Raw genomic sequence first — 20,390 nt, 5'->3', positions numbered from 1 at the left:
CATCTAAGATCCACTCTCTTAGAAACTTTTAAGTATAAGGTACAGTATTATTAACTGTGATCACCACGCTGTTCACTAGATCCTCAGAACCTATTTGTCTTATCATATCCCTGGAAGTTTGTACCCTGATCAGCATCTCCCTGTTTTCCCCCGCCCTACCAGTTCCTGCTAATCTGGCTGAGTTTTGCTCAAGGGAAACTCCTTCCTTTTCCTCTCACAACTCCAGCCCTCCCACTAACACAGTGTATTGTAACCCGTTCTGGTCACTGAGCAGAGCAGCTGTGTCTGACAGAACCTGTACTCTGAGTTCAAGTTGAGAGTCTAGTCCTTTTATGATCATGGTGCTCTGCATCATGCAAATCTTGTTTCCTGCTCAGTCAATTGTGTGATACCCACTTTGTGTTACGAGAAATCTCACTGTTGGTGGAACACTCAAATGTGGTTTGGGCTGAGAGAAGGACAGCAGTTCAGACTCAACAGGGTTAGTGATTTTTCAGTTGGAGTGATTTTGAAAAACCAAATTAGAACTGACCTGAGGAGTTTGCAAAGGAAAAATACTGACAGGAGGAATGTGATTGGGTCTTTTTTGGAAGGCAGTCTGGTCACTTTTATCAGGAGTTTTACTTTGGCACACTCTTTGACCCAACAATTCTTTTTGCAGAAGCTTACCCTAAGGAAATGATTGTGCGTGTCGATAGATTTGACCATAGAGACTATCACTGCATTGTTTAAAATAGTGGGAAAATTAAGATAACATTAATAACTTAACATGGAATACTATGTGTCATTTTTTAATGATGAAAACCGGTTGATGATGTGGGAAATTTTCACAGAATACTGTTACAGTGGAAAGGGAGGTTGGCAATAGGGTATAGACTATGATTCCATTTTTGTTTAAAAGAAGGAGAGCTGCTGAAAGAAAGTACATTTACCATAAATCAGATGTTTCTCTCTGAACCAGGGTAAAATGGGTTCTTTTGTTCCACTGTATTTTCAAATGACCACAGATAGTTTTGATTTATATAGAATTGTTTTTCACATTTCCTAAAATTTCTCCTAAGGCTGAAATGTACTCAGTTAAGGCCTTGATCTATTTATACAAAAGGGAAAAAGACATTTTGAGAAAATTTTTTTTCAGAGGGTGGGAAGGTGAGGAGAAGCAGCATCAGACATAAGGGAGAGTAGAAAGAATGTTTTGGGTGAGTGTCTCCTGTGGGCTAGATGCTTTAATTTCATTATTTAATTTTCTAATCATCATGATCTACTGCAGGCAGTAGTAGCCTGTATTGTAAATGAGAAAATCTAGAAGCTGAAAAACTTTCAGAAGGTCCCACTGCAGCTCTGCGTGAAGCCGGGTTCAAGCCCAGCTCTGTGATACTGAAGCCCCAGTGAAGCCTCCCTCATCTTTCTTGCTTTCCCCCCAATCTACTGTGAGAGAAAAATAAGGCAAGAGTTAAATAACATTTTCATGTCTTCTCCCCTGCCCTAAGAACATTGTTCTATCTTAGTGAGGAATAAAAAGGTGACTATGCATGGAATTTCCTTTTTCCTTGAGCTGTAATGAATGTGATGATAAGGTTGAAAGTTCTCACTTAATTACCTGACCCAGTCACATATGTAGTTACATTCAGAACACTCAGTGACTTTACAACTAAATCAAATGCGGAGAGAAATAACTGGTTCTTCGGAGTCAGAGTGAGACTAGTTCGCTTATTCCACAGCATTGTGTCGGTGGTATAGTGGTGAATCTTCATTCATTCTGCATACGGGTGAGGGCGTGATCAGAGCGGAGGGTGGTACTGGGCTCTGAAGTAGAGGGTTCTGTGAGAGACAACTCCTCCTCTGCCCTTCTTCCAGCCTAGGTTTTACTTCAGCGTGACTCATTTTAATCGAGGACTGTAGTGCTTGTGATGTGCTTGAAGGAAGGTAAATAACACCTACTGAAGACATTTCCCTTTGTGTCAACAGAGGATGAAACATGGTGTTCACACTGAGTACAGAGTTCCTCCTCAAGTTCCCAGACTCTCCAGGCTCTTTATGGCATGGCTATCTAAAACTTTATTAATGGTTTATGATCAGTTATTCCAGAAATTACCCTTAGAATGCTAAACAACAATACTGAATGTTTTAATTGCACTCTTGACTGAGGCAGGCTAGTGATATGGAAAGTGTGTATCATCAATAGAGAAAATATGATATCTTTAAGCAAAGACAAGTCCTATGTTTTCTTCAAGAATATTTATGACTTGACATTTTACTGTTAAATCTTTGATCCATCATCTGCTTTGACCTCAGAGCGATATGGTTTTATCTCCAAACGTTAGCTAGTGCTCACCATTATCATTTAATCATAGTCCGTAAGGTTTCCTGAGTCCTTTCTTTGCACTTTGTGGAGTGCTTTACTGGATTGAATTGCCTTATCTAATCCTTACAGTAACTCTCTGGGAGAGTCCATTTGGCATTCCCATTTTACACCCTGAGAAACCGCCGTAAGTCACTTGTCCAAGGTCACGCAGTGAGTCAGGGACAGACAAGGATTCATTCTGTGTGCCTGATGCCAGAGCTTCCACTATAACACGAAGGTAGACATTTATGTGAAAACGAAGCCTTTTCTTACTGGTTTTAAAGTGTCACGCAAGTGTATGTTCCTCGGTTCTTTGTCTCGTCACAACAAAGATTTGGAGCAACGGACATTAAAGCCCTCGGCGCGTCACAGCTCTCGGGTCTTGGACAAATTGTGCTACAGCTCTTAGGCAAATCAGTGTTACAGCTCTATTTTATTTAGAAAATAGCAGGAGAATCCAAGACTTGAAGAGAAGAGAGTGGAGGAGTGCATGGGGAGGGAGGGAGAGAGAGAGAGAGAGCACATGCATGCGGAAGAGAGAGTCCGTGAGAAAGCGCTTTGGCTCCTCCTTTTATATGTTTTTTTCCTCCACCTGGGCCTGCCCTATGCAAATTGGGCTTAGCCAGGGGTGCTATTTGTTCTGTTTGTTCTGCCTGAAGTCTTCACTCTGGTCCTCGGACCTTCCTTGTCTTTTAGCCACCGCCATTTTTGACTCCTTTTCCTTATTCTACTTGCCTAACAAAAGGTACCTTTATTTTACATGAAATTCTTTCAATACCAGGCTTCCCTTGTAGCTCAGATGGTAAAGAATGTGCCTGCAGTGAAGGAGACCCAGGTTCAATCCATGGGTTGGGAAGATCCTATGGAGAAGGAAATGGCACCCCATTCCAGTATTCTTGCCTGGGAAATCCCATGGACCGAGGAGCCTGGCAAGCTGAGGTCCATGGGATCTCAAAGAATTGGACACGACTAAGTGACTTAATATACACACTTTCAATACAGCTCTGACATTTGGTTGTTTCACTACAACCAAATGTCACTCCTCCTGCCCCCAATCCCTCCCAGCATCAGAGTCTTTTCCAATGAGTCAACTCTTCTCATGAGGTGGCCAAAGTACTGGAGTTTCAGCTTTAGCATCATTCCTTCCAAAGAAATCCCAGGGCTTATCTCCTGCAGAATGGACTGGTTGGATCTCCTTGCAGTCCAAGGGAGTCTCAAGAGTCTTCTCCAACACCACAGTTCAAAAGCATCAATTCTTCGGTGCTCAGCCTTCTTCACAGTCCAACTCTCACATCCATACATGACCACAGGAAAAACCATAGCCTTGACTAGACGAACCTTTGTTGGCAAAGTAATGTCTCTGCTTTTGAATATGCTATCTAGGTTGGTCATAATTTTCCTTCCAAGGAGTAAGCGTCTTTTAATTTCATGGCTGCAGTCACCATCTGCAGTGATTTTGGAGCCCAGAAAAATAAAGTCTGACACTGTTTCCCCATCTATTTCTCATTAAGTAATGGGACCGGATGCCATGATCTTCGTTTTCTGAATGTTGAGCTTTAAGCCAACTTTTTCACTCTCCTCTTTCACTCTCATCAAGAGGCTTTTCAGTTCCTCTTCACTTTCTGCCATAAGGGTGGTGTCATCTGCATATCTGAGGTTATTGATATTTCTCCCAGCAATCTTAATTCCAGCTTGTGTTTCTTCCAGTCCAGCATTTCTCATGATGTACTCTGCATATAAAGTAAATAAACAGGGTGACAATATACAGCCTTGACGTACTCCTTTTCCTATTTGGAACCAGTCTGTTGTTCCATGTCCCTACCCTCATTTCTCTTTCAAAAATAATTTTGGATAATCTTCTGTATTATGCTTCTAGTCTTATATATTTATGCCTAGTTGTCAATATTTCCCTTCTAAGAAATTTTGTTTTAAATTTTTACCTAAATTGCATATAATTTAAAAGTTAATTTGAAGAGAAAGATATTTATAAGAATGATATTTTCTATTAGGAACATTATATGTACTGCCCTTTATTCAAGCTTTTGTTTATATACTTCAGAGAACCTTTAAAACTTTCTTTCTATGTCTCTTGTCATTGTCTGGCTATATTTATTCCTAGATATTTTCTAGTTTGATACCAGTATATCTGGGACTTTTCCAAATAGTTTCTATTACAAATGTAAAAGACTGTTACATCTGGTCACCTTACTGAACAATTTTACAATTTCTGAATTTTTAAAAATTTATTTAGGCCGTGCCAGGTCTTAGTTGCATGTGGGCTTTTCTCTAGTTACAGCGAGTGGGAGCCACTCTCAGTTGCGGTGAGTGGGCTTCTCATTGCAGTAACTTCTCATTGCAGAGCGAGGGCTCAGTAGTTGTGGTTCCCAGACTCTAGAGCACAGTGGTTGTGGTTCCCAGGCTCTAGGAGAAGGCAATGGAACCCCACTCCAGTACTCTTGCCTGGAAAATCCCATGGACGGAGGAGCCTGGTGGGCTGCAGTCCATGGGGTCGCTAGGAGTTGGACACGACTGAGCGACTTCACTCTCACTTTTCACTTTCATGCATTGGAGAAGGCAATGGCAACCCACTCCAGTGTTCTTGCCTGGAGAATCCCAGGGACAGGGGAGCCTGGTGGGCTGCCGTCTATGGGGTCTCACAGAGTCGGACACGACTGAAGGGACTGAGCAGCAGCAGCAGCAGCAGCAGCAGCAGAGAGCAGTGGTCGCGGTTCCCAGGCTCTAGAGCGCAGTAGTTGTGGCGCACAGGCCTAGTTGCTCTGCAGCCTGTGGGATATTCCTGGATCAGGGATCGGGCCCATGTCCTCTGCATTAGCAGGTGGATTCTTTACCACTGAGCCACCAGTGGATGTTTTTATGATGTTGGCTCTATAGGTAGATAACTTATCTGCTAATAATCAAATTTTCACTTTTTTCTTTTCAGTGTTTAAAACTTTTTTATGTGTTGCTTTGAATGGGGATTCCAGGAAAAAAAAATTTGAGTATAAACCGATAGTAGGAGTTCCTGTATGTATTTTGGTTAGTGTTTTACTTTTTATATTTGCTTTCGATTTCTGCTACAAGAATGCTTCTCAGTTTACTCAGGTATGACTCAGGAGGGTTTAGAATAGGGCTTCTGGTGCTTAATTTCTAGAGACCATTGGGAAACCAGCGGGTGCCTGGTGTTCATTCTGCACAGGTGTTACCTTTCAGGGTTCTGAAAGGGGACCTCCAGTAAAGGGCAGGGATTCCCTCTTCTCGGATTTCCAGGCTGTCTTCTTATATTTGAAGTGTTTCTGTTTTCATCTCCACTACAAAGTTTATTCTATGCCCGTCGATGCTTGTGGTTTAGCCTTGCATGACATTATGTTAGCCTCTTTGTTGTAATTTAGTGGGCTGGAAGATTCTCTGCCCAGAAGCATAAAAGCTATGCTGGAAGTGCTCTCAGGCACTTATCTTCACAGAACAACAGGAAAAAGAAGAGTGGATGGAGTTTGTACAGTGCCAGTGGGTGTCTCTCCCACTGCAAGCCCTGGAGTCCTCTGTAAGGCTGGGGTGGGGGCCTCACCCGTGTGTTAGTTTAGGCTGCATTTAGGTAATTAACAAGCCACTGCAGTCCTGAATGATGTCATGAAGTCATTCCCTTTTCATTCTTATCGGGAAATTGCTTTTGGTGTATATAACCTTTAGGGTTTCATTGCTTTTTCAGAAGCCTATTTCTAATGAATGTCACAGAATAAACATTCTTCATCATGTTAAGGGAGTTTGCTCCTATTCTTAATTTTCTAACAGTTGGATTTTTTAAAATGTTGTATTTTTTAAAAAATATAATAATGGCTATTTAATTTCATCAGATGGTTTTTTTGGCATGTACCGAAGTGATCAGATAAAGCTTTTCTCCTTTAAACAATTTATAATCATCTATCGCATTAATGCTATATCATTCTCATATTTCTGTATTCAAACTTTAACATTATTAATGTTACTGTTGTTGTTCAGTCACCAAGTCGTGTCTGACTCTTCAAGACCCCATGGACTGCAGCACACCAGGCTTCCCTGTCCTACACTATCTGCCAGAGTTTGCCTAAGTTCATGCCCATTGAGTCAGTGATGCTATCCAACCATCTCATCCTCTGTTGCCCTCTTCTCCTTCTGTCTTCAGTTTTTCCCAGCATCAGGGTCTTTCCCAATGAGTCAGCTCTTTGCATCAGGTGGCCAAAGTATGGGAGCTTCAGCTTCAGTGTCAGTTCTTCCAGTGAGTATTCAGGGTTGATTTCCTTGAAGATTGACTGGTTTAGTCTCCTTGCTGTCCAAGGTAGCATTTGTTAAACACTATGCCACGCTCTGAGATAAACTGTGCCCATTATCTCATTTAATCTTTTGAGCAACATTGTGAGACGTCCATTTTACAGATAAGGAAATGGAGGTACAAAGATTTTAAGTGACTTGTTCAACATTGCACAGCTATGAGGGTTGATTGGTGAAGCCACCTCATTTTGACTCCAAAACCAAATTGCAATCAGAAAAAATGTGCTGCGATTCATGGGGTCACAAAGAGTCGGACACGACTGAGCGACTGAACTGAACATAAGGGAAATGGTACATGACCTGACTGATTAGTATCAAAGTGTGCCATCTCTTTCTAGTCTGGGGCTGTGTCTGTCATTGGAAACAGCTTTTCCTGTTTACGTATCAGGATGCCCTTTTCTTAGAAAGCTCTAGAGAGACACTGGAGAAGGAAATGGCAACCCACTCCAGTATTGTTGGCCTGGAGAATCTCATGGACAGAGGAGCCTGGCAGGCTACAGTCCATGGGTTTGCAAGAGTCAGACACAACTGAGCAGCTAAACTACCATGAGACAGGCATCAACAATTACTGCCGCACTGATCCCCCTCTTTTGGATGTCATGGAAACCATCCTTCCTCTTTGGACAAGTGTGTAGTGATTTCTGTGCCGTCAGCCTCACGTCCCCCATTCAGATGGTCTTGTGATAAGGATGCAAGGAAGGAAGAGAACTGATCAAGAGGAGTACGGGAAGAAGGGACACACAGTAAGTGGAAGGCCAGAGCAAATTTGATCCTGATAAAATTTGAAAACCTGGTAATTTTCAACATTCTATTTGTGCTTGTTCAGACACAATTGAAGCGACTTAGCAGCAGCAGAAGCAGATAGTTAATAAGAGGAAAAACAAAGCTACATACTGTCTTTTCTGTCCTTCATCTATCTATGTAGAGCTTATGGAACCAAGAGCCAGGGAATTCACCAGTGTCTCTTGTTTCGGTTTTCAAGGACAGTAATGGATAATGTTCACTGTCCTGACTTCACTTAGTCTCCAGTGGTCTGTGCCTGGAACCACATGCCCATGTTTCAAGGTCATGGATAGTATCTCATTTTTGCTGGATTTTTTTCAAAACCAAAACACATAACCAGAGCTGCATTCCTTAAGTCCCTCTACCCTTTCTCCCTCCCCCAACCCCAGCACACTCACGTACCTGGGTTACTACTTGAATCATCAAAAATTCCCTTTTGGGATCTGAACTTCTTTTGTCTTTTCCCGTAAGTCTGTTCTCCATCTCTGGTAGGCAGAATAATGTCCCTTACCCCTTCACAGAAGGTGTCCGTGTCTTAATTCCTGAAACCTGTTAGGTTACACACAGAGGTGAATTCAAGTTGTGGATGGAATTCAGGTTGCTAATCAGCTGACCTGAAGGAGGAGAGCATCCTGGGTTATCTAGGTGTGCCCAGTGTGGACACCAGAGTGCTGAAGAGTGAGAGGAGGCTGGCAGGAGAAACTGGAGAAATGGCAGTGTGAGAGCACTCGGCTTGATGTTGCTGGCTCTGCCGACTGAGGGAGGGACCTTGAAGCCAGGAAGGCAGGCTTCTTCCGAGATGAACAAGCAAGGAGCCAGTCTTCCCCTTAAGCCTCTAGAAAAGAGCTGCCCGCCAACACCCTGAATTTTGCCCAGCGAGACCCCACGTCAGACTTGAAATGTATAGAGCTATAAGATTATAAGTTGGTGTCTGTTTAAAATTCGGACCCACTTGATTTGTGGTAATGTCTTACAGTAGTGGCAAATACATCGTGTCATTCTCCTAACACGGGTGGCCATGACGGAGGGGGTTTGTTTATTCCTTCCATAGTCTGTCACCTTGGTGTTGAGACCCGGCCCTCAGGGAAACCCTTGCTGCTTCTTCCTGTTGCTTCTTTCAGTATTTATATCTTTGAAACCTCATCTTTGCTGCAATAACTCTTCCAAATTTCACAGCCCCTTACGCCCCAGTCCTGTCTTCAAACTTTCAGCAGCTGACCTTTTCCCTACTTTACTGAAAGGGTCAGCACATCTGTCCTGAGATCCCTTCCCTATTCACCGCAGGACCTCTGCGACCTCCCAGTTACTCGTTTCCAGGTTTCCATCTCGATCCTCAGGGTAACATTTGGCAGTGTCGGTACAACCCTCCTTTAACTTGGTTTCTGTGCTTTTGTGACATAACACTCATTTTCCTTTCTTCTCAACCTTTCCCACCCCCTCCATCAGCCACATTTCTTTTTACCTCCCCCGCCCCCAACCCCCACCAAATCTCAGGCTTCTGTAGGTTCTGTTCTCAAGCCTCAGATATTCTCTTAAAATGTATCCCCTTGGCCATGATAAGTTTCCTTTACATCCAGCCTTCCTGCCTTTCCAGGCCCTGGACTTTCTCCTGAACATCAACTTCTGTTAGCCCCAAAGCATGGAGAGAGAAAGGAGTCTTTCAACAAACATTATCTAGGATGTCCTCAGATGCCGGAGCCAGTAGCCATGTGTTCCAGACACCCCTGGCCTTCCTGTGGGCAGAGAAGGGATGAGGAGGCAGGACCTGTGGCCAGGGCATCAGGTCAACACTGATTCCTCCATTGCCCATTTCAACCCTTCTAGGACTTATGAGGAAACAAGACAGTTTAGGCAAAAGGACCTGTATTTCATTCTTCCAGGGTTTTGTTCAGTACACTTATTGGACTGGGAAAAACTGTCTCTGGAAACTTTTCAGAGGTGGGGCAAACAGGAAATACAGTTGCTTTCCTCTGAATGGCTTCTGAGGACCACTTGGCCAATGTTCTCCTCTGGCAGTAGATACTTCTAAATGATTTGCTTTTGTAAGCAGGGGGAGGATTTGAATTTGGGCAGGTGTAACAGATCTGAGGAAGAAGGAGAAGGGAGCGGCAGAGGATGTGATGCTTGGATGGCATTACCGACTCAATGGGCATGGATCTGAGCAACCTCTGGGAGAGGGTGAAGGATAGGGTAGCCTGGCATGCTGCAGGCCACGGGGTTGCTAAAAGTCAGACATGAGTTAGCGACTGAACAACAGAAAGGTCTAAGGAGGCCTGAAGCTCGAAACAGAGATGTCAGGTATCATTAGGAAATAACTGCATCCTTGCGGATGGCCCTGAGTCCTCATCTGAAATGCTAGCAGCAGAGCCCCTCCTGAAACCCGGCAGAGAAGTTCTCTCCGCAGGCAGTCCAGGGCTCTGCCCCAATCTCCCCAGTGCTTCGTGGACCATGTGCTGCAGAACTTGTGGAGGTAATGTATCCAAGACTTCACTTACTGAGAGGAACAGCTAGCCATCTTGAAAACTTACTGCAAAAAAATATTTAAGAAGCAGTATGACTGTGTGGATCACAACAAACTGTGGAAAATTCTTAAAGAGATGGGAGTATCAGACCACCTGACCTGCCTCTTGAGAAATCTGTATGGAGGTCAGGAAGCAAAAGTTAGGATTGGACATGGAACAACACACTGGTTCCAAATTGGGAAAGGAGTACATCATGGCTGTATATTATCACCCTGCTTATTTAACTTATACGCAGAGTACATCATGAGAAACGCTGGGCTGGAGGAAGCACAAGCTGGAATCAAGATTGCTGGGAGAAATATCAGTAACCTCAGATATGCAGATGGCACCATGCTTATGGAAGAAAGCGAAGAAGAACTGAAGAGCCTCTTGATGAAAGTGAAAGAGGAGAGTGAAACAGTTGGCTTAAAGCTCAACATTCAGAAACCTAAGATCTTGGCATCTGGTCCCATCACTTCATGGCAAATAGGGAAACAGTGGAAACAGTGGCTGACTTTATATTTTTTTTTAGTTCCAAAATCACTGCAGATGGTGACTGCAGCCATGAAATTAAAAGACGTTTGCTCCTTAGAAGAAAAGTTGTGACCAACCTAGATAGCATATTAAAAAGCAGAGCCATTATTTTGCCAACAAAGGTCCGTGTAGTCAAGACTATGGTTTTTCCAGTGGTCATGTATGGATGTGAGAGTTGGACTATAAAGAAAGCTGAGCGCCCAAGAATTAGTGCTTTTGTACTGTGGTGCTGGAGAAGACTCTTGAGAGTCCCTTGAACTGCAAAGAGATACAACCAGTCCATCCTAAAGGAAATCAGTCCTGAATATTCATTGGAAGGACTGATGCTGAAGCTGAAACTCCAATACTTTGGCCACCTGATGCGAAGAACTGACTCATTTGAAAAGACTCTCATGCTGGGAAAGATTGAAGGTGGGAGAAAAGGACGACAGAGGATGAGATGGTTGGATGGCATCACCGACTCAACGGACATGAGTTTGAGTAAACTCCTGGGGTTGGTGATGGACAGGGAGGCCTGGGGTACTGCAGTCCCTGAGATCGCAAAGAATTGGACACTAATGAGGGACTGAACTGAACTGATGAATCCTTACCTTGGGCTATAATCATATGAAGACAGATTGGGTCCTTAGAACGTGTCAATTACTTCTCAGCTTTCTGTATTCAGTCAACTGTAAAACCTAATGTTTGGTTTGTGGCTTTGGTTCAGATGATGTTCCTGGTGTGATGTTCTATCAGTGAAAACATTGCCCATATTCAAACTCATCAGGCCCATTGATTTGTATTGGTAAATTGGTAAATACCCATGTGTAATGGGTATCACACTAAGGCACACACCTCAAATATTTCAAAATCTTAGACTCTGGAGGAAATGTTGTTATTTTTTTTTTCCTTCTAAGTATATTATTACCGTGTTTGCTGTTTTTCTGGCCTATCCACCTGTGTGGAAGAAAAGTAATTTTTGTACTAAATCAGTTGTACATAGTCAAGTTTATCTTGAAAAGTTCAGCCAGCACCTGGTTTTCTTTGGCAGCTGAATAATATGAAAACTCATGATTTGCTGGCATACAACAGGACCCGCACTGGGACCAGAGATGACTGTGTACAGCCTGTGGAAGGGCATGAGCTGAAGCTGCCACAGATGGAAAGAAGCAGCAGATTAGGCTCTAGAAATAGGAAGCACCTACAGAAGGATATGAAGAGACTGTGCTGAAAGCAGGAGGACCTAAAGGGACAGCTGTTTATGGTGGCAAAGAAAAGGGCAGGAATGTGGGGCAGAGAGTGGAACTAAGATATTAAAAGGAATGAACACCATGCAGATGATGAGTGTTTTAAAATACTCTCCTTGATTTTTTACTAGACTGTATGGAACCTCCAGATTCTCCTCCTACAGAATCTGGAGATCTGAAGCCAGTAGAGTCTCATCTTACTGAAATAATTTAGATGTGATTGATCACCTAAAGGAAGAGAAACCTTTTTTTTTTTTTTAATAATCTAGAAGATTTTGGGGCTTCCCTGGTGGCTCAGACAGTAAAGAATATGCCTGTAGTGCAGGAGACCTGCGTTTGATCCCTGGGTTGGGAAGATCCCCCAGAGGAGGGCATGGCAAGCCACTGCCATATTCTTGCCTGGAGAATTCCATGGACAGAGGAGCCTAGCAGGCTACAGTCCATGGGGTCACAAAGAGTCAGACACAACTGAGTGAATAAGCTTATAATAGATTTTCAGAGTGTCTCTGGTTCTACAAAGGACTAGAAAAGGACTCTAATAGCAATCTATTTTTTTTCTCTTGGTTTTTAGTTTTAAATAATATAAAGGAATTTCTTAAAAGGCAGAGAAATCCCATGTACATTGACTATTTCACATTCCTGTGTTCCCTTCCATCCTCATCCAGCTTATCCGTGTTTGTTAGGTAGTTGAAATGATACTGGTGGTCTGCACGTGGGTATGGGGGGCTGTAGGGTTTCAGATGGAGAGGTCCTCATCTCCCCCTCCTGTTTCTCTCCCCCTCCACTTCATTCTACGGTGTTCAATCTGTGTGGGCTTTTGTTTGGGGGTAGCCTTAAAAAGGGAGAAGGCAATGGCACCCCACTCCAGTACTCTTGCCTGGAAAATCCCATGGATGGAGGAGCCTGGTGGGCTGCAGTCCATGGGGTCGCTAAGAGACGGACACGACTGAGCGACTTCACTTTCATGCATTGGAGAAGGAAATGGCAGCCCACTCCAGTGTTCTTGCCTGGAGAATCCCATGGATGGAGAAGCCTGGTAGGCTGCAGTCCATGGGGTTGCACAGAGTCGGACACGACTGAAGCGACTTAGCAGCAGCAGCAGCCTTAAAAAATGTGGCTAGCTGTCAGAAGGCTCTTTGAAGAGATCAGAACTGTAATTCATGGATTCCCTCAGCCATCCCAGAAGAAGTCAGAATTAGAGATGGAATTTCTTGGAAAGATCTGTAAATGAGCCTTTTGTCTAATAGACAGGAGACCCTCCAAGTTCTTGAATGTTATACCAGCAGGAACATTGCCACCTTGGACTGAGGGGAACGGAAAGAAGATAAAATGAAATAAGACTGATCGACTCCTCAAATTCTATAAACAGAGAACTGAAAGAAGATGAAATAAGACTGATCAACTCCCCAAATTCTATAGGCAAGGAACAGGTTGATAAAACTGTTCAACCGCAGGGACTTCGCTGGTGGTCCAGTGGCTAAGACTCCACGCTCCCAATGCTGGGGACCCAGGTCAGGGAACTAGATCCCACATGTCACAACTAAGACCAGGTACAGCCACACAAATAAATAGAAGTATATTTTTTAAAAATGTGTATAGTTTTGTGTGCAGCTGTTTTTAGTATACATAATGGTACCACTCTGTACATACCATTCTGTTTCTCTCTAAACATGTTTTGGTGTATGCTTCTGGTGTGTTATGCCCTGGGATTCTAGGCAGTACTTAGATATGTTTTGCTTACCCTCCTGCTCCCCACTGCCACAGATAACTCTGTTCTATGCACCCTCCAGCAGGTCACTCACTTTCTGATATCTCCTGGGAGAAGATATGTATCTGTGGGTCAATTTGCTGAGTCGTACTGGTGGCTCAGTGGTAATGAATCCACCTGCCAATGCAGGAGATGTGGGTTTGATCCCTGGGTCAGGAAGATCCCCTGGAGAAGGAAATGGCAACCCACTCCAGTATTCTCGCCTGGAAAATCCCATGGACAGAGGAACCCAGCGGGCTCCAGTCTGTGGGGTAACAAAGAGTCAGACACGACTTAATGACTAAACAACAGCAGCAGGCTGTATATAATTTGCTGGAATGGCTGTACCAGTTTACATTCCTTGTAGCAGCTTGCATCTTTCCCAACCCTAGAATTATCCAGCTTTCTGATTTTTGCCATGCTAATAGCTTTAAATGATAGCTCACTTAATTTGCATTTTTCTGATCTCATACAAGTTAGAGCATCTTTTCATAGTTAGTTCAATCTTGTGCTTTTTGTCACTTAAATGTATATCCACTGATATATGTCTCTCTGGTTTTCAGTGTCCAGATTGTTTATATTAAGAGATATTTTGTCATAGCAACTAGGTTGAATCATTTGTAGCTGCCAAACTACTAGGTTGACTGGTTTTGGCCTCTAAAAGCAGCTTGATCTGTGGTCCAGATTAATGTGTTGTTGAACACAGAGGTCTTTCCAAGTTTTCACTATGATAAATGATACTGCAGTAACCATATGCTGTGCCTAGCATTTTCCTTGTTTTGAATTTTTCCTTAGGATAAGTAAGGGAAAAATTACTGAGTTGTGGACATTTTAATGGCTGTTGTTACATATTGACAAATCACTTTCTAAAAGGGCTGTGCTGATTTACATTGCATATCACTTGTATCACCATACTAGTTAACTTCCTCATTATACAGTGTCGCGTAAACAAAGACTTGGTTAACTGTAAGGTGCAACCTCATTGTTGTTTGTCCTATTTAACTGCAGTTAGCATTAATCATTTATTCAAGTATACATTGATGACCAATCTGTTTTTATGAGTTTGGTCTATTTGTGCCTTCAGCCCATTTTTCTTTTAGTGTCTTTTTATTTTTTCAAAGTCATTTTGAGAATGGGTTTTAATATACTGTAAATAACCCTATCCTCAATTCCTGAAAATGAAATCATTCACTTATATCATTTTATTCCTCAGATGACAATCCAAACAAAACACATGATAAAAAAGAGAAGAAGATGGTGGTTCAGAAGCCCCATGGTACTATGGAATACACTGTAAGTATAAACAGGTAGTACTGTTTGTTAATACCACTAGATTTACATAATGTTTCTCCCTGACACATCCCGCCCCTTAGCTGCCTTCCTCTCCTGTAGCCATTAAATAGCAAAGCTTCTTAAGACCTCAGTCATTTCTCCTTTGTGTAATTTTTCCCTGAATAAACCTATTACTTGAATTACCTTTGATATGCCTGCTGCTGCTGCTGCTAAGTCACTTCAGTCGTGTCCAACTCTGTGCGACCCCATAGACAGCAGCTCACCAGGCTCCCCCTTCCCTGGGATTCTCCAGGCAAGAACACTGGAGTGGGTTGCCATTTCCTGCTCCAATGCATGAAAGTGAAAAGTGAAAGTGAAGTCGCTCAGTCGTGTCCGACCCTTAGCATGGTCTGCAGCCTACCAGGCTCCTGGGATTTTCCAGGCAAGAGTACTGGAGTGGGGTGCCATTGCCTTCTCCTTTGATAGACCAATGATGAGTAATTTTAGGTCTCCTTCTTAGACATGCTTTCTGACTTCCCAAACCATACGTTCAGTTGTCTACTCAACAGAGTCACTTAGACCTTCAGGCTTGGCCTGTTTTCAAGAAGCAGTGACTCCATCATCCATACATTTCTACAAACCAGAACCCCAGCCTGAACATCATCTTCCTATCACTCTCCACGTTCATTCTTCCTTTCTGTGACCATCCTGCAACTCGAGGGCAGATCCCTTCATTTGACCGTCTCATAGAAATGTGTTCTTTTGCATAATCTTTATCAGTTTAACAGTGTTGATCCACTAGTGTAATTGTCGGGTTTCAATGTCTGTCTTGTGCCTTAATTCATATACCCACGGAGACAGACCAGATTCCGTTTGGTTGCCATTCTAATTCTTGCAGGGTATTAGACCTCCATATGGTTGAATCAGCAGACGAATGATGCAGTGCATGTGTCCATGACTGCACCTCCCCATTATGTACTCATCTCTCCCATCACACCATGAGTTTCTGGAGGCCGGCAGCTGTGCATGCTTATCCCAGGCCTGGCACCAAGTGGGCACTGTTATAGATCTGTTTTTATTACTTTGAACTGGCATTGCTGAGGAGTGATCTCTGATTTCTAGAAAGAAATTAACTGCTGTTGCCCCTGCCCCTGTGTTTTCCTCGTGTGTATTTATTTTCTACTCATTATGTGTGTGCAATGCCTGGCTCTCTATATAAGGCAAGGAGCAAGGCCTGTCCCTCCCTGGCATTTCTTCTAGAATGATGAATCTTCTCCAAGCTTCTGTAGCATCACATTTGACAGGTTGTTGCTGAACCATGGAAAGATGCCGGGAATCTTGGCCTCCAGAGAAGAAGAATTCAATCTGGGGCCAGAGACAAGGTTTAATAAAACTTTAAGTTTTACTAAAGTATAAAGGAGATAGAGAAAGCTTCTGACATAGACATCAGAAGGAGACAGAAAGAATACCCCCCTGCTAGTCTTTAGCTGGATGTTATATAGCTACTGCTGCTGTTGCTGCTGCTAAGTCGCTTCAGTCGTGTCCGACTCTGTGCGACCCCATAGACGGCAGCCCATATAAACAGGCAATCGAATTAGTAATGCAGATCTGTCCACCTGATTGATTTATGTTATGGAGATTAGTTGGCCAGTTATTTTGTATACTTCTCATTATTAAAAACTTTGTGTTTAGAGAACCATGACCAGAGCCACTTACACAATTGCTTGCATTGTTCCAGTGCTGTGGATGTCAAGCGTTCTGTTTAGTTTCAAACATTTAATGATATAAGTATCCCTCCCAGGTTCTGTAAGTTGGCTCTGTATATATGTTTTATCCTTATGCAATACCTGCAGATTGCTAAAATTTTCCTCCTTCCTGGAAGCCCCTATACATAGTATCCTCAAGTTTTTGTGTAAAAATGTGAAGCCAGTTTATTGATCACTTGTCATATGTATCTCCATTTGGATGAAGAAACCGAGGAACAGAGAAGTTAAGCAAGTGACTCAAGGTCACACAGCTGGCAAGTGGCAGATTTGGAATTCAGGTCCAACAGTTTGACTCAGTCTGTCTATATTATCAATCTGTGTCTTCTACTGACTCTAAACCTTGAAAAACCAGGGATTTGAATATATTATGTAAATATGTACTACTTGAAAAAATATTTTAAAACTTTTTTGTTAACCTTTAGTACTGATGATTTTGCTCAGGGTAAGGTAGGGGCATCTGTTAAGTTTTCAGTAACTTTAAAAAAATTATGTATGATATCATGTATGAAACGAGATGCCAGTCCAGGTTCGATGCATGATACTGGATGCTTGGGGCTAGTGCACTGGGATGACCCAGAGGGATGGTATGGGGAGGGAGGAGGGAGGAGGGTTCAGGATGGGGAACACATGTATACCTGTGGTGGATTCATTTTGATATTTGGCAAAACTAATACAATTATGTAAAGTTAAAAAAAAATTATGTATTTCTATCTTGTTCTAGAAATGTTTGAGGTAGTTTTAGTGTAATCTGTAACTATGAACTTGGTTATAGTTCTGGGACAGTTATAGAACTGGGACAAGTGCATGTAGTCGGTGGGCTTTTGATAGGAGGGCAGTGAGTGGTAAGTGGAACTCTACATCTGTCTCATTTCACTTGCTTACAAACTCCTTCAGCCACCTCAAATCTCCGCCTGTCATTCAAGGCCCGCCTGGCGGAGCCCGTTGTGCTAACAGAGGTAGCCCCCAGTGTTGACCAGGACTGTAGTTGGGAGCATCTCAGTGACAGTTGTCAGAGGGACGTCCTGCTAACAAGTTCCATCCAGTGACCCTGGACAAGGAGGCTGTCCTCGGATACCGACCTGACCAGAGGCGGCAGACTTCTTTTTGGGTGGAGCTTTTCCACTGAGCTTTCACACCTTTTCTTTTTAAATAATTTTATTTATTTATAGCTGTGCTGGGTCTTCGTTGACACTGGGGCTTTCTCTAGTTGTGGCAGGCGGAGGGCTACTCTCTAGTTGGCGGTGTCAGGGCTTCTCACCGCAGTGGCTTCTCTTGTGAAACACAGGCTCGGGGGCGTCTGGCTTTCAGTAATTGCAGGGCGTGGGTTCCGTAGTTGCGACTCCCAGACTCTAGGTCATAGGCTCCATTGTGGCACGAGGGCTTAGTTGCTCCACAGAATGTGGGGTCTTCCCAGATCAGGGATCAAACCTGTGTCTCCTCCATTGGCAGGTGGGTTCTTTACCATAGAGCCACCAGGGAAGTCCAGTTTCACATCTGCTTACAGCCCTTTTTATTCCTATTCCCCCTCTATTAGAGAAGGACAGAGATATGAACAGCTGAGACATATCCCAAATTTTATAGATTTAAAGAATAGCACTAATTTGGCTGACTGTGGGAAATTGTCATGTTAATGTCAGTGAACAATTTTTGGTAGCTGATCTGAGTCCTTTTAGATTTCCATGCCTTTCACTGTATTCACTCATCAAATATTTAAATGCCTTCTAAGTGTCAGGCACTGTGGGGAAAATGGTATTTTAACAGGCCACAATCCAGGAGCCTGAAGTACAGTAAAGAGACAGGCAAATCGACAGAAAAATGCAAAGAGAGAAACTGGCTCCATTTCCCCTATGAGTAGTATTATGTGTAATATTTCTTTTCTTCTTAGCTTTATATTATACTTCATAGACCCTCTACTCCACACACCTAAGTTGTGCCAGAGTAAGTTTAGAAATCTATTAGTGGACAGTGAAATTTGCAAATAAGGGAACCCAGAAATGAATAATACTTAGACTTTTTTGTTAAGAGTTGAGAATGTATTTGCTTTTTTCATAATATATTTGGATGTATGTGTGACTTTTTTATGGACTCATATCAAAAATAGATTAATGTGACTATCAAGAGAAAGGTTTTGTCTGTCTTTTGCTTTGTGTATTGAATCTTGTTTGTTTGATTATTCTAGGCTGGAAGCCAGGACACCCTAAACTCCATAGCACTGAAATTTAACATCACTCCCAATAAATTAGTGGAACTGAATAAGCTTTTCACGCATACTATTGTTCCAGGCCAGGTAATGATTTTCTTATTGAATTTTCCTTTAGAAACGTTTTACTTGTAGAAATTTATTTTCGCCGCCATTTTTAATGACTTGCTCTTAGTGTCTCAGGACTGTCATCATTGTTATTGTGTCTTGGTTCAGTCTCTTAGATCCGAGACTTCTGAAAGCATCCTGATGCTTATGAACTGTTCAGAGATAAATGCTTTGCAAATGATTAACACAGTTGACTTAACTGTCCTTTGTGTTAATAGATGTTTCCATCAAGAAAAGTTAAATTAATGTAACTTTTTTCCCTGTAGAATTTCATACAGATATTCTTCAAATGTTTAATTTAGAATTGCAAGTGTCAGTTTAGTCCACTCATGGGGTATATAATAGCCATCGTTTTATTTTAAATTAGGCAAAATTTTTGTCATTTTGTCCTTCATGTGATACCATGACAAAAGTAATCAATCTGGCCAAAGGTGGAGACATTCAGCAGGATTAAGAAAAGGCCACAGACACATGAAAAGACTCTCATCATTGCTAATTGTTAAAGAAATGCAAATAAAACTACAATGATGTATTACTTCACACTGGTCAGAATGGTAGCCATCAAAAAATTTACAAATAAATAAATTGTAGTGACATTGAGTTCTTTCATGGTGGATGCTGCTACGTCTAAGAATAACTTCACTCAGGCAATGGTAGTATTCTTTGCATTTATTTCAAGGGCAGCAAACAAAGCCACCAGGCTATAAATTGGCCAGTTTGTACTATCATGCTTTTGGTATTTATGTCCTTGTCATAAATGAGAGAAATTAGTATACTGCCAGTACCAGGTAATTGAGGGCAAATATAAATTAAAATTTTTCAAAAATTAATACATTTTTATCTCTTCAAAATTAATAGATTTTAGTCATTTTTATTGGGTTTCTTATAGTCTGGGATATTGCTGAATAATCTGTTAACTGACCCGTAGCAGAGAACCTACGCATATCTTTACTAATTCAAGCTGTAGCCACTGGAACTTACTAAGATAATTTAGGGTGATTCTTTATTCTTTTACTAAGTCCATGAACAAAATAGTTTATTGGTACTGGATTAAGGTCCACTACTAATAGGGGATATAGGAACTGTCTTAATATGCCCTGTTGTTGTCATTCAGTTGCTCAATCATGTCCAACTCTGTGACCCCATGGACTGTAGCACGCCAGGCTCCTCTGTCCTCTGCTATCTCCTGGAGTTTGCTCAAATTCATGTCTATTGAGTTGGTGATGCTATCTAATCATCTCATCTAACCATTTTAATATGCATCCTTAAGGATAATAATACAAAAATAGGTGCCCCAAAGGTTCATTTCCTTTGACCCTTTAATAGCTATTAAACTTGGGCAAGTCACTTCCTTTTTGACCTTGGTTTCATCTCTGAAATGAGGGGTTGGGCTACATTTACTCAGATGGTCCTTCTTGCCTTTACTATGCTGTGTAGCCCTCATATAGCTAAACATTTATGTGCTGTTGGTTGTCCCAAGATCTGGCTGTGCCATGATTTTTCTGGCAAAGATGAGGAATTAAGAAGAATGATCCAGACTCACTTCCACGTTGAAGGAGGACGTATAGTGACTGGGCTTGTCCAAGTTGACGCTGTCACTTCTA

General features: G+C 42.3%; 1 protein-coding gene across 12 annotated transcripts in view; it reads left to right on the top strand.

The window, feature by feature from the left end:
- Positions 1–20,390, top strand: part of NCOA7 (nuclear receptor coactivator 7) — a 160,738-nt gene that overhangs the window by 87,720 nt on the left and 52,628 nt on the right. For all 12 annotated transcript variants that reach the window (XM_086316334.1, XM_086316331.1, XM_086316341.1 and 9 more), the window contains 2 exons: positions 14,654–14,733; positions 18,658–18,765. In XM_086316334.1, the coding sequence (XP_086172460.1) occupies positions 14,654–14,733; positions 18,658–18,765 (188 nt within the window). The remainder of the gene's footprint in view (positions 1–14,653; positions 14,734–18,657; positions 18,766–20,390) is intronic.

The sequence above is a fragment of the Bos grunniens genome, chromosome 9, assembly GCF_055505025.1.
Source record: "Bos grunniens cultivar Pamir isolate PY7600 chromosome 9, Bosgru_T2T1.0, whole genome shotgun sequence".
Classification (NCBI taxonomy): Eukaryota; Metazoa; Chordata; class Mammalia; order Artiodactyla; family Bovidae; genus Bos; species Bos grunniens.
This window is presented reverse-complemented; position numbering and strand designations above follow the sequence as displayed.